This window comes from Aplysia californica, unplaced genomic scaffold (assembly GCF_000002075.1).
Source record: "Aplysia californica isolate F4 #8 unplaced genomic scaffold, AplCal3.0 scaffold00326, whole genome shotgun sequence".
Classification (NCBI taxonomy): Eukaryota; Metazoa; Mollusca; class Gastropoda; order Aplysiida; family Aplysiidae; genus Aplysia; species Aplysia californica.
The window spans coordinates 688,591-702,315 of NW_004797596.1; the positions used below are offsets into that span (position 1 = coordinate 688,591).

A 13,725-nucleotide genomic window follows, 5' to 3' on the forward strand; every position below is an offset into this window, starting at 1 on the left:
AGCATGTGTGTGTGTGTGTGTGTGTGTGTGTGTGTGTGTGTGTGTGTTCATGTGGGCGTGTTTAATTTATTGCTGAAATAATAAATAATAATGATGATGATGATGATGATGAAGAAGAGATGATGATGATGAGGAGGATAATGTCAATAATAATAACAACAACGATGACAATAAAAACAATAATAATGATAATCTAGTTCGTTCGTCAGTATGTGACGATGACCAAGCTTCTTCAGATAGGAAAAGGAATATATTATAAGCAAAACAGAAGAAATATGGGTTGAGATGATTCGTGGCTTCCACTATGACCAATATTGTTTGTTTTTGTAAATTGTTTTACGGCGCTCGCAACTGCATAAGGTCATATGAGCGCGGGGATACATTTAACATTGTCAGTTTGTAGGTAATTTTGAATTTTGCCCGGGTGGCTGCCGAAGCCTACTCTTATCGATTTTTGACCACCAAGGGATCTTTAACGTGCGCAACTTGCACACGGGCCCTCTGAGATTTTTTCGCCCTTGTCCGAGAAGGCTAGGTGTAGATCTTTCCTACCAGAAGATCAGGGGTATGGCTGAAAGACAGCAGTAAGAAACAGCGAAGGAGCAGCAGTAGAAAGGCTGCAGAAAGCATCAGGAGCCCAGAGGAAGGGGCAAGGAGGTGAGGGGGTGGGGGCAGAAAGAGGAGACGAAAGCAGACGACAGAACATAGCTAGAGAGCAGGAAATGAGGTGAAAGGAGACACATTTAGAGAAGAACATTTTTCGGTCGCTACTCTGATTCGAACCCGGGACCTTTTAAATGAGAGGCCAACACCTTAACCTCTAAGCCACGAGAGCCCCAAATAAGACCAATTCTTGCACAGAAGTGTTTGTCACACTTTGAGCATTTTAAAGCTCCATTTTGGCGCCCATATGTCCTGATGCAGTTGCGAGCGCCGTAAAACCTCTACAAAAACAAACAAAAGCTCCATTTAAAGGGTTCTCATGGTTAAAGTGTTCGGTCTGATGCAAAGGTCTTGGGTTCGAATCCGGGTAGCGACCGAAAATTTTTCTTCTCTAAAATTGTCTCCTTTCACCTCTTTTCCTGCTCTCTAGCAATGTTCGGTTGTCTGTTTTCGTGCGCACTTTCTGCCCCCACCGCCTCACCTCCTTTGCCCCCTCCTCTGGGCTCCTGACTCTTTCTGCAAGCCTTTCTATTGCTATTCCTTGGCTCCTTTTTACTGCTGTCTTTCATCCAGACTCCTGATCTCCTGGTAGGAAAGATCTACACCTAGCCTTCTCTTACAAGGGCGAAAAATCTCTGAGGTCCCGTGTGCACGCTTCGCACGTTAAAGATCCTTTGGTGGTCTAAAATCGATAAGAGTAGGCTTCGGCCGCACCCGGGCAAATTCAAAATGTCCTACCAACTAAAAATGTTTAATGTGTCCCGCGCGCTTATACGACATTATGTAGTTGCCAGCGCCGTAAAACACTAACAAAAAATAAAGAAGGATAAAAGCTCCTTTTCCATTCATGGGTGTACGTAGCTAGCGAGCTTCTCTCTTGACTTCAGCATTATTTAATCCGTGAAGCTTTATTATTACGACCTGCTGCCCACTGTGAATGTTTTTAAACGTACATGAAAGGCATTGATCCCCCCCCCCACCCCCACACACACACTAAGAAAAAAGAAAGGAAACTTGAACACCCAAGAAAGAAAATTGAACACCCCCCCCCCCCCCCACACACACACACAAAGAAATTTATTTTTTTTAAATAAGAAAAGAAAATTCCCAAAGAGCTAGGTTTTATGTTGAAGTACTTTAGAGAGGATTTCAAAATGTTGTAACGTTTGGGGGGGGCGGTTGAAGGGGGGGTGTTCTCTTCTTTTTGGTGCTCCCACTTGACACTTCCTTTCCCTGAGGACAGCTCATAATAGAACGCTGCCTTTGGGATTCTGAAATCGGACACTGGTACGACACGGCGAGAGCAGTGGCGTCGGTGGTCAAGTGGTTGGGGGGCTCACTACGGCTGGGATCGGTCGATCAGGTCAATCGTCGAACTATGTCGCCTACGGGGGTGCCCACTATGGCTGGATCGGGCCGATCTCCTGACTCGATCGCCTGACACTGAAAACAAACACGTTTGTTTTTGAGGCGATCCGAGTCTGGCGATACAAACGTGTTTGTTTTCAGTTTCAGGCGAACGAGTTGGGCGATCGGCGCGATCATGCCATAGGGCGAAAACATAGAGAACGCCGATTTCGGAGACTGACTCAGTAAGCGCCGATAGGTATAAAAATTCCCTAATGATTTCCAACTTGCCCCACATAGAGCTGGCCGACTGCAGGCGGCTTTAAACTCGGATCGGAGTTGTCGGCTTTATCGGAATCCAAACTACATTCTTATTACGCCGAAAAACAGGGAAGGGCGTCACGCTGTCAACTCACCACCGCAGTGCTTACTTGCCGTATTTCCATTTTTTAACAGGGAAAATGAGACTTCTTCTTTAACTCACATTTTGTTATGAACTGTTTTCACTGTTATTAAAAATGGAGGTACGACAAGAAAGCACCGAGGTTGCGAACTCTCAATGCCGTCTCGCCGTCGCCAACTCGGGTTCAGCGGTTTTTGTAACGTTACCCGACTGGACTGGGGACAATTTTAAATGGTCATTTCAGAGCTGGTGCTTCACGGTAGACAAAAACTAATTACATTTTTGAAATCAACATCATCAAAATAGGGTGGACACCGAGCAGAATTGCATTTTAAGCAATATTTAAGAAAATTAGAGTTTTTTCCCCCAAAATATTATGCTTCATGAATTCCCAGCTGTGTTGTGGTGTAATTAATTTTAATTTTTTTCTTAGATCCAGAATCTAGATCTAGATATCTCGGCTTTACTGTGTCAGTAGAGTGTGATTTCGAAGAGACGAGGCCTGTGTAGCTTTTCGTTGTGCGTCTAGAGATCTGCTTATCTGGCTGTGTCGTGTCTTGTCAAAATGGATGTCGATTTACAATAATAATAATAATAATAATAATAATAATAATAATAATAATAATAATAATAATAATAATAATAATAATAATAATAATAATAATAATAATAATAATAATAAGACTCAGATGTTGCATGTCTTAAGGGTTAGGGGAGTAATGTGATCCCTCTTCTTTTTCTTTAGTACAAGCCTACCAGCATGATTTTGGAAACGTTGTAACTTGTGAAGAGTGGTATTTGGTAAGTTAGCTAGTAAAGCATTGCAATAATCGATGCGTGAAAACAAGAAAGATGACACGAGCGTTTTCAACGAGTGTTCATTCAAAAACATAGAGATATGACCAATTATACGTAATTCACAAAATAAAATGGTACATAAATAATTGATATGATGTTCCATTGACAATTTTGAATCAAAATACACTCCCAGATTTTCTTTCTATATCAGTAAAATACAGTTTTTCATTTTCAGTACAGATATGATCAATGTCTACGAGGATATGGCTTTTCTTTGGGTTACATAAAAGAATTTCAGTTCTATTTTCATTAAGCTGGAGTTAATTATCAATCATCCACTTTTTTATGACATCAATGCACAGACCCATGGTAGTAAGCAGGGTTTTTTAAACATCTGATGGTGGAACAGATTTATATAACTGTGTGTCGTCAGCGTACATGTGATAATTCATATTGCGCTCTCTGATCACAGCTCCAAGCGGCTGCGTATATAACGTATACAAGATTGGATCCAATACTGAACCTTGAGGCACTCCAAAGCCTAGTGTAAAAAAAATGACGAAAGAGAGTCGTGTACAACCACAGATTGTGTACGGCCAATCAGGTAGGACCTGAACCAGTCAGGAACCCTGCCAGACAGGGCAAACGTGTTGAACAATCGTTCAATAAGAATAGTGTGATCTATAGTGTCAAAGGCAGCAAGAAGATAAAGAATTGATATTTTGTTCTCATCCGCCTCACACAAGAGGTCGTTATATATTTTCAATTGGGGCTCTCGTGGCCTAGAGGTTTAGGTGTTGGCCTCTCATTTAAAATGTCCCGGGTTCGAATCTGGGTAGCGACTGAAAAAAATTCTTCTCTAAATTTGTCTCCTTTCACCTCATTTCCTGCTCTCTAGCAATGTTCTGTCGTCTGTTTTCGTTTCCTCTTTCTGCCCCCACCCCCTCACCTCCTTTGCCCCTTCCTCTGGGCTCCTGATTCTTTCTGCAGCCTGTCTACTGCTACTCCTTGGTTTCTTTCTTACTGCTGTCTTTCAGCCACCCCCCTGATCTTCTGGTAGGAAAGATCTACACCTAGCCTTCTCGGACAAGGGCGAAAAAATCTCGGAGGGCCCATGTGCAAGTTGCGCACGTGTAACTTGGGATCCCTTGGTGGTCTAAAATCGATAAGAGTAGGCTTCGGCCGCCACCCGGGCAAAATTCAAAATTTCCTACCAACTGAAAATATTAGGTGTGTCCCGCGCGCTCATATGACCTTATGCAGTTGCGAGCGCCGTAAAACACTTACAAAAACAAAAATATATTTTCAATAGCTCACAGTTTCTGTGTTATGAAATTGCCGATAGGCAGATTGTTATAATTCATATAAATTGTTTTCTTTTAAATGATTCTTCAATTGAACCAAAACAACTTTCTCCTTTATTTTTGATGAAAAGGGAGGGTTGGAGACAGGTCTGAAATTCTTGAGCTCCTCGGGGGAAAGATTTGATTTTTTGAGAAGGGGAATAACTAAAGCATGCTTAAAGAGTGATGGTACTACTCCAGACTGAAGAGACTCATTAATGATGGAAGTTATAAATCCAATGACACTATCAGGATGTGTGATGAGCAGTGTGTTGTTGGAACGGGAACAAGACTACATGTTTTATGGGGTGATGACATTATGATTGATCTTACATCTTCTTGTGTTACACGTACAAATTCATTAAAGATTACCCCCGAGAGTGTTTCAAAACATGGTAGTTTATGGGCAGTCATGTCAATTTTTTTTCCTAATCGTGGATATCTTGTCTCTAAAATATTTACCAATAACATCAGGAATGTCACTTTTAGGTACATTCGTGGAAAACTTGTTGCTGGCCGGATCTTTCTTACCAGACAACTGATTTGTTATACAAAATAACGCTTTAGAGGTGGTACATTCATTCATTTTTCCGTTATAATACATGAATTTGGCATATGTTATTAACGATTTCACAGTGTTGTTACAGTGTCTATAATATAAATGTCCTCATGAACAATCTGAGTCACCCCTCCGCTCCCTACGAGCTGTAATACATTAAACACCACCCTGCCCCCATATTCTGTGCAAGCTTGTAGATGACACCGAGACGCCTTCACGTGAGTCTCAAAAAATACTCACCCGTCTGTTGAACTGTGCATGTCTTACCCTTGAGGTTCGGAGTTCCAGGGTGGGCACAAGCAGCCCCCGTTTGTTTACGTGGGGGACATCACTGACACGAACTCTAAATACAGTGGCGTCTCAAAGAAACGTGAAAACGTAAATCGCCCAATCACTTTGTTAAGCCTTCCACTACCCACTCATGCAGCACATCAGTTTAAAGCTGAATAAATTCAGCATCATCTGGCATATTAATATTTCCTCTATATTAAGACACTATCGAGATATGGTCTTTCAACACCGACCTTTAAAACCAGGCTTGATAAAATCGTGAAAAAATAAAGAAACTTAAAATCTTCTTGGAGTGTGTATTTGAGGAGCATTAATATTAATAGAATGGACATACATTGCATATTCAATGACTGGAGCATTTTGTCTTTTTAATTAACAATTATTCTTTTTGCAATACATGTAGTTTCCATCAGAGCGGCAAACCAAGAAATCACAAATACCACTCAAAATTTGGACTTAATGTTAAATGTGCTCATTGTTATTTTGCTTAAGATCAAGAGCCTTTAGTTTTTTGTAGGGCACGAACCGTTTGAGCATCATCTCTACTACTTTTTGGACATAATTAATTATTTGACATTTTATCCCAAATGTGGCAGACTCTCTCTGTTTTCAAATCTGTTTGAAAATATCATCAGAAAATGCTGTTCATTGTAGAGACAATAATATTCTCGATTTATTTGAAATTCAACACAGGTCCATTCCACCAATGTTTGATGCGCGAACACAGTTTTGCGTTTCTTTGATTTCGCACAATTTTGCCAAGCCTGATTTTTTCAGGTTAATTTTGAGTGACCAAATCTCTCGTGCCTCTTAACATATATGAAATATTAGTGTGTCACATGATGCAGATTTTATTGAGCTTTAAACTGGTATGCTGTATGAGTTGGTAGTGCAAGGCCGTAACACGATGATTGAATGATTTCATTTTCAAGTTTGTTTTGAGCACCACTTTATAACTAACTAACCTGTTTGTGCCCCATAGAGCAGTCTGACCCACCTACAATGGTTCTCCAACTGCTTCCGTTCCTGTTTTGTGAGCCCCAGGTCATACACAACCATAACAAAGTTAGGAAGCACAGGGAACACTTTCTCGTGAAAGTTTTTTAACATGGCCTGAAAGAGAAAAAACAAGAATACTCAGGAAACAGAAGGAGGAAGGACATTAAGGCACCTGAGGTCTATTTTGGCTATTACAGGGCCTAGAGTGCCCATATTTGATGTGGGACATCGTGTGTTATTGGGGATTTTAAATCAGTAGTTCAAAAAGTACATTGTGAATTGGTTGCTATGGAAACGGCGGCCATATTGGATTTTGTATACCTTTTTCTATCCCATTTTATTCCTTTATTTATGAACCGATTTACTTCTAATTTGGCATGCCAACAGTAAATATGTAGTTCTTACATTTGGCTTGTTGAATTTTTAATATATGCTTTAGTTTTTATTTTATGACACTTACAATTGGTATGTTTAAAAAAAAGCGAAAAAAATGGAAAATTCATGCTTACTAAGCCCATAAATCAAAAACTACCCCATTAATAAAAAATTCAACAAGCCAAAATTTAGAACTAGGTGTTGTTGATATCCTGTGAAAGTTACATTGAAATTGAACCATAAACAGAGCAGAAAAATGGGATAATGCGTGAAAAAATAGAATTGTGAGAAAACAGCCGATACAGGTAAGAAAAGGCTAGAAAACATGTGCTTTCGAAGAAAAACCTGACATCAAAACACAACTTTAGGGTGTAGCAAGGCTTACATACGTTTCTGGATATTGTTCAGGAAATGTCCAGGTACTATGATATGTAATAAACCCAATTTGCAAAATTTGACCCCAAGACACGATTTCTAGGTGCCCCACCAGCCCTTAATGTGCGGTGGGCCGACAAAACGAGTTAATTCTCGTCGTAATCCCCAGAGATAAAACAGGGGGCTCTCGTGGCCTAGAGGTTAAGGTGTTGGCCTCTCATTCAAAGGTCCCGGGTTCGATTCCAGGTAGCGACAAAAAATTTTTCTTCTCTAAAATTGTCTCCTTTCACCTCCTTTCCTGATCTCTAACAATGTTCTGTTGTCTGCTTTCATTTCCACTTTCTGCCCCCACCCCCTCACCTCCTTTGCCTCCTCCTCTGGGCTCCTGACTCTTTCTGCAGCCTTTCTACTGCTACTCCTTGGCTCCTCCTAACTGCTGTCTTTCTGCCACACCCCTGATCTTCTGGTAGGAAAGATCTACACCTAGCCTTCTCGGACAAGGGCGAAAAATCTCGGAGGGCCCATGTGCAAGTTGCGCACGTTAAAGATCCCTTGGTGGTCTAAAATCGATAAGAGTAGGCAAAATTCAAAATTTCCTACCAACGAAAAAGTTAGGTGTGTCCCGCGCGCTCATATGACCTTATGCAGTTGCGAGCGCCGTAAAACCCTATACTAAACAAAAACAAACAGAGATAAAACAATCGGGGGGGGGGGGGGGGGGGAGGGGTGAAGATACATGAATAGATGAAGGGGTAAGGAAGAGAAAATGGGAAACAAATAAAGTAACAGGAAAGGAACATGGGTTATGTGGTGAGGTAAAGAAAGAGAAAGAAGAATAACAGAAAAAGTTACATTGTTCTGAGAAAAAAAAGAGGGGAAAATAAAAAGAAAGAATAAGTTGTGCAATCAAAGACAGGGAAGTGACATAATTATACGAAAATAAATGCTGTATTTTTGTTTAGTTTCAGTGAGGGTTTCACGGCACTTGCAACACAATTAGGTCATATAAGTACCGAGGATTAGAAGTGGTACAAGGGAGTAACATGCACAAAACAAAAAAGGGAGGAGAGATCAGGACGATAGATATTTGATTGGAAAGAAGGAACAAACCACACCACAGCATCCGCTATTCGCCTGCTATCATAAAGATTTTAAAAATCCACTCCACCTGAGATTCCAAATAGTGATTGGATGAAATTCCACTGATAATGATGACGTCATGGTTGCCATTCACTTTATCTCGCATCTGTTGCATTATGTCTCTGTAGTTTTCGGGCACCGGCATGTGGTCTAGAACACTCAGACTTTTTATTCGGTCCGTCAATGACACAGGAAGTGCAGTCTGCAGGCATTTTTTACTGTCTGGCTTGCAAGTGTCGTTGTAGTTGGCTATTTTTAGCTCGTTGCAGCTCTTGAAAGACACCGGGTGGTTCTTTGTGGTTTCAGCGTCTTTGAGTTTGATACTGAGAGAATCGGTTAAGAGGTTCATGGTGTTGATGGAGAGCTGGTTTTTAGGAACCAGTTCTGTTATTTTGTAGGCCGATGCTGTTCCTAAGGACTGGTTGGACAGTGTGTTTAAGCGAAGCATCAGTTTCTGTGGATGAAGTGGGGTACAGTGGTAAACATTCAGTTAGTTGGAAAGATGAATTGTCAACTTGCAGCAGCAGCTACAACAACAGCAGCAGCTGCAACAACAGCAACAACAACAACAACAACAACAACAACACCAACCAGGATCCCGAGGCCTAGAGGTTTAGGTGTTCGCCATTCATTCAAAGGTCCCGGGTTCGAATCCGGGTAGCGACGGAAAAATTTTCTTCTCTAAAATTGTCTCCTTTCACCTCTTTTCCTGCTCTCTACAAATGTTCTGTCGTCTGCTTTCGTCTCCTCTTTCTGCCCTCAGCCCCCCACCTCCTTCGCCCCCTTTTTTGGACTCATAACTCTTTCTGCAGCCTTTCTACCCTACTCAATAGCTTTTCAAACTGCTGTCTTTCAGCCACATCCCTGATCTTCTGGTTGAAAAAACAACGACAAGGGCGAAAAATCTCGGAGGACCCGTGTGCAAGTTACGCATGACGACTTGAAAGATCCCTTGGTGTTCAAAAACCGATAAGAGTAGGCTTCGGCAGCCACCCGGGCAAAATTCAAAATTACCTACAAACTGACAATGTTAAATGTATCCCGCGCGCTCATAGGACCTTACGCAGTTGCGAGCGCCATAAAACACTTACACCCCCCCCCCCCCCGAAAAACACACAAAAAACAAACAAACAAACAAAAAACAAAACCAAACAACAACAACAGCAACAATAGCAAACACAACATGAACATAACTCGATCTGCTCACTGCCTAGCTTTTGGAAATGTGACGTTAAAAACTTGGCTCATCACAAAAGTCAAGCTTTCTCGAATGTATTTGAGCCACAACGGTGTGGAATCAGGCGCTCGTCAAATTTTGGGAATATGGAGTTATTGGTATCATCTTAGCGCCGGTTCATTAAATTTACTTTGCTTTTGATTTTCACCCCGCCCCCCCCCCCCACCCCCCACCCCCACACACACACACACTAATCTGTCTTAAATAGACGTCGGGATATTTGCAATTTAAGGGGGTAGGGTATGTTTGGTGTCAGGGGTAAAATGAACGATAAAATGGTCACTAAAGCTTGACAGTCCTTAAAGCTACACATTGATATATGTGTTTTTGATCAAAGTTAATAAGTTAAAATACACACATTTCAAATATAGATATATGTAGATTGATAAATGAGCTTAAGAGGTGTTGGGCAATAAAAGAGGGGAAAAAATTCAATTGAACAAAAATTGCCCTAAACGAGAAAAAATGCCGGTTTCTCCGTTTTCATTATTTTGACGAGCGGTTGATTTCACCACTAAACCTCACACATTATCAACGGCTGAGCATACGAAGTGGCTATATCCACTTTTAACAGTTTAGAGAAAAACGAGTTTGAAATTTTGACGATATTGAAATTTGTGTAGCATAGTAAAAGTCTCGATACCAAGGTAAGTTACCTCGTAGATAGTTACCAAAGATCGCACATAACAAGATAGTTCAATTTAAAAAAAATTGCCCTCAAAATCAGATGGCGCCCTCTTCGAAAAAGTGCAGACTGTGTAAACAAAGTTACCCTACTTGTTGGAAAAACAATAAAAGCGAAACTAACAAACTGTCCTATTCCTATTCATCTTCTAGAGAAAAGAAAGAGAACTTCAAAACAATGACTGCTGTGCCACCTGAACCAATGCGCGGACTTCCGTGGACACTTTTTAGGCCGAGTGAACTATCTTGCTATAAACGATCTTTGTAGTTACAGAGGTAAAAAAAAAAACCCCTTAAAATCTCACTACCCATATCGATTACTCAATTTCGTTTCGACCAAAAGTGGACATAGTCACTTTTTGCGTTCAGCCATTAACAATGACAATGACAATGACAATCTTTATTCATCTCGCAGGGCGCTCCGTAAAGATTCTCTCTCTCTCTCTCTCTCTCTCTCTCTCTCTCTCTATCTATCTCCCTCTCTCTCTCTCTCTCTCTCTCTCTCTCTCTCTCTCTCTCTCTCTCTCTCTCTCTCTCTCTCTCTCTCTCTTATTTGTAGCACGGTGTGTTCAGTAACTATACTGCAGTTGGTATGAAAGTTTTTATTCTCGACTAGGCACTGTCATAGCCACCAGTCCTCGTTCTCAAGAACAACTTTGTGACTTCGGCGTGCACCATGGGCCGTAAATAGAAGGAAAAACGTCATTAGATGAGAGGCGTTACAAGAGAGTAACAAACACAAAGAGAACGGGAGATCAGGGCAATAGATGTTATGTTTGATAGGAAAGAAGGAGCAAACCCCACCAGAGCACCCGCCAACCACCCACGTTTGTTTGTTTGTTTGTTTGTTTGAGTAAAGAGAAGCACATGGACACAACAATGGTCATTTAGTGCTGGGAAAAGGTCACACAGGCAAACATACAGACAGACAGACAGATAGACAGACAGACAGACAGACAGACAGACAGACAGACAGACAGACAGACAGACAGATAGACAGACAGACAGTGAGAAACAACACAGGAGAAAGTAAAGAAGTAGGGCCTACCATTGAAACCCTCTAACCACCCACGCTCTTTATTTGGATCCAAGGGGAGTTAATAAATGGTTCCCTCTATGGCTAACTGGAATAACGTCAGAGTACATCAGTTCGTTCATCGTATTTTACTGCAAGTTTTTGTTTTGTTTTTGTAAAGTGTTTTACGGCGCTCGCAACTGCATAGGTCATATGAGCGCGCAGGACACACGTAATATTTTCAGTTGGTAGGAAATTTTGAATTTTGCCCGGGTGGCGGCCGAAGCCTACTCTTATCGATTTTAGACCACCAAGGAATCTTTAACGTGCGCAACTTGCACACAGGCCCTCCGAGATTTTTTCGCCCTTGTCCGAGAAGGCTAGGTGTAGATCTTTCCTACCAGAAGATCAGGGGTGTGGCTGAAAGACAGCAGTAAGAAGAAGAAAATGAGTAGCAGTAGAAAGGCTGCAGAAAGAATCAGGAGCCCAGAGGAGGGGGCAAAGGAGGTGAACGGGTGGGGGGCAGAAAGAGGAGACGAAAGCAGACGACAGAACATTGCTAGAGAGTAGGAAAGGAGGTGAAAGGAGACAAATTTAGAGAAGAAAAATTTTTGTTCGCTACCCGGATTCGAACCCGGGACCTTTGAATGAGAGGCCAACACCTTAACCTCTAGGCCACGAGAGCCCCCCCCCCCCCCCCTGCAAGTTTTGCAACACTTGCTACACGATTCGGTCATATAATTGCCGAAGATTAGAGGTGTTACAAGAGAGAAACAAACACAAAGAAGGAGATATAAAAAAAAACGGTAGTTGTTTATTAAATAGAAAGAAGGAGGGAGGAGAGATAAGGACGAGAGAAGTTTGATAGGGAAGGAGGAGCAAATCACACCAGAGCACCTGCCGACCACCCACATGCACAGTCAAGGACATCATCTATAAAACCAATCTTGTTTGTTTGTTTTGTTTTCGATTGTTGGAATAAAGAGAAGTACATTGACGCAATAATAGTCATTGAGTGCTAGGAAAAAGTGAGACAGACAGACAGAAATATCAGAGAGAATGTTAAGAAGTAGGACCTACCAGTGGTGCCCTCCAACCACCCACAAAATCAGTCTAAGGCACAAGATAACAATCAGCTCGCGCATGCGCAGACGACTGGACATACCTGAACGATGGTGTTGCTGTTTTGGAAAGTCGTTCCCAGCATGATGAACGTAATTACGCTCCCCAGGAAACAGAAGACTGCGATAGTCTTGGGATGGAGAGAAGGAGAAAAAATAAAAAATAAAAAATGAATTACATTTTCATTGATCCCAAAAGGGCAGTTTCGGTTACAATGAATGGCAGACATACACACATGAATACATAAGGGAGCTTGCGGGTCTGGTCTGGGGCCTCAAGGACTGATTTTCACTCTCTCAGCACTTTTTACCTTTGGTATTTTCTCACCCCTAATTCAGTCTAGATTTTATTGACACAAGTCACTGAGTGAGTAACAGTAACAGAATTACATTTTACTGGGTTTTACGTTGTATACTAACATTTTCGATGTTTAACTTTGTTTTTCTCAAAACACATTTTTTCACCACTATTTGTTTGCATATGCCGTTTTTTTTTTCTCCACCATTTAAAATTTTTTTCTTGCACAGGGACTTGAAATTTGGCATGTAGTTAGAATAATAGTTGGTACTTGTAGTGGTCTGGTTAGTTCTTTTACGTCTGGCTTTAGAATTGTTTTTACTTTTTTTTTCATGCCAAAAATATTTTGTAAAGATCAAATTCAATATCCCAAACTTTAAGAACAGTTTTCGATACTTTGTAAGAATAGTATCTAAAATCAAGATAACCAGCTCCAAGCACCTATTTATTTGTGACATTTTGCCAGTTAAAGAATTTTTTAAAGTAAAAAACTGTAGAAATGGTGGAGAAAAAAACACTGTCTATCCAATTTTCAAAATGGCCGCCGTTTCCATGGCAACAGCTTACGTAATCGAGAGTGTCAACAGTTGAACATGAATCTTTTTTCTCATACCTACTGCCTGTGACAAAAATTGTTTCAGTTTGTCTCTTGGTAAAAATGTTGTCCCGTGAGTATCGAGCCCCTCAATTATAAATACATACATAAACACACACAAGATATACATTCATAAATATACAATATTAAACCAGTGAAGATCAATTTCACAACCATCCCATTGCTGGTCGACACTTTTAAAAAAACATTATGTGAAGTGTTTTACAGCGCTGGCAACTGCATAAGGTCATAATATTATGAACTCGCGGGACACACTCGATATTTTCAGTTGGTAGGAAATTTTGAATTTTGCACGCGTGGAAGCCGAAGCCTACTCTTATCTATTTTTGACCACCAAGGGATCTTTAACGTGCAACGGGACCCCCGAGATCACGGGTGTTTTGTTTGTTTTTGTAAAGTGTTTTACGGCGCTCGCAACTGCATAAGGTCATATGAGCGCGCGGGACACACCTAATATTTTC

At 41.1% G+C, this 13,725-nt stretch overlaps 1 protein-coding gene across 1 annotated transcript in view; it reads right to left on the reverse strand.

The window, feature by feature from the left end:
• Window positions 1-6,401: 6,401 nt before the first annotated feature.
• LOC101845861 overlaps window positions 6,402-13,725 on the reverse strand; it is a gene marked incomplete at its 3' end in the record, with an annotated part of 11,761 nt that continues 4,437 nt past the window's right edge. Inside the window, 3 exon segments of the mRNA XM_013084897.2 lie at window positions 6,402-6,517; window positions 8,322-8,747; window positions 12,395-12,481. Of these exon segments, the coding sequence (XP_012940351.2) occupies window positions 6,402-6,517; window positions 8,322-8,747; window positions 12,395-12,481 (629 nt within the window).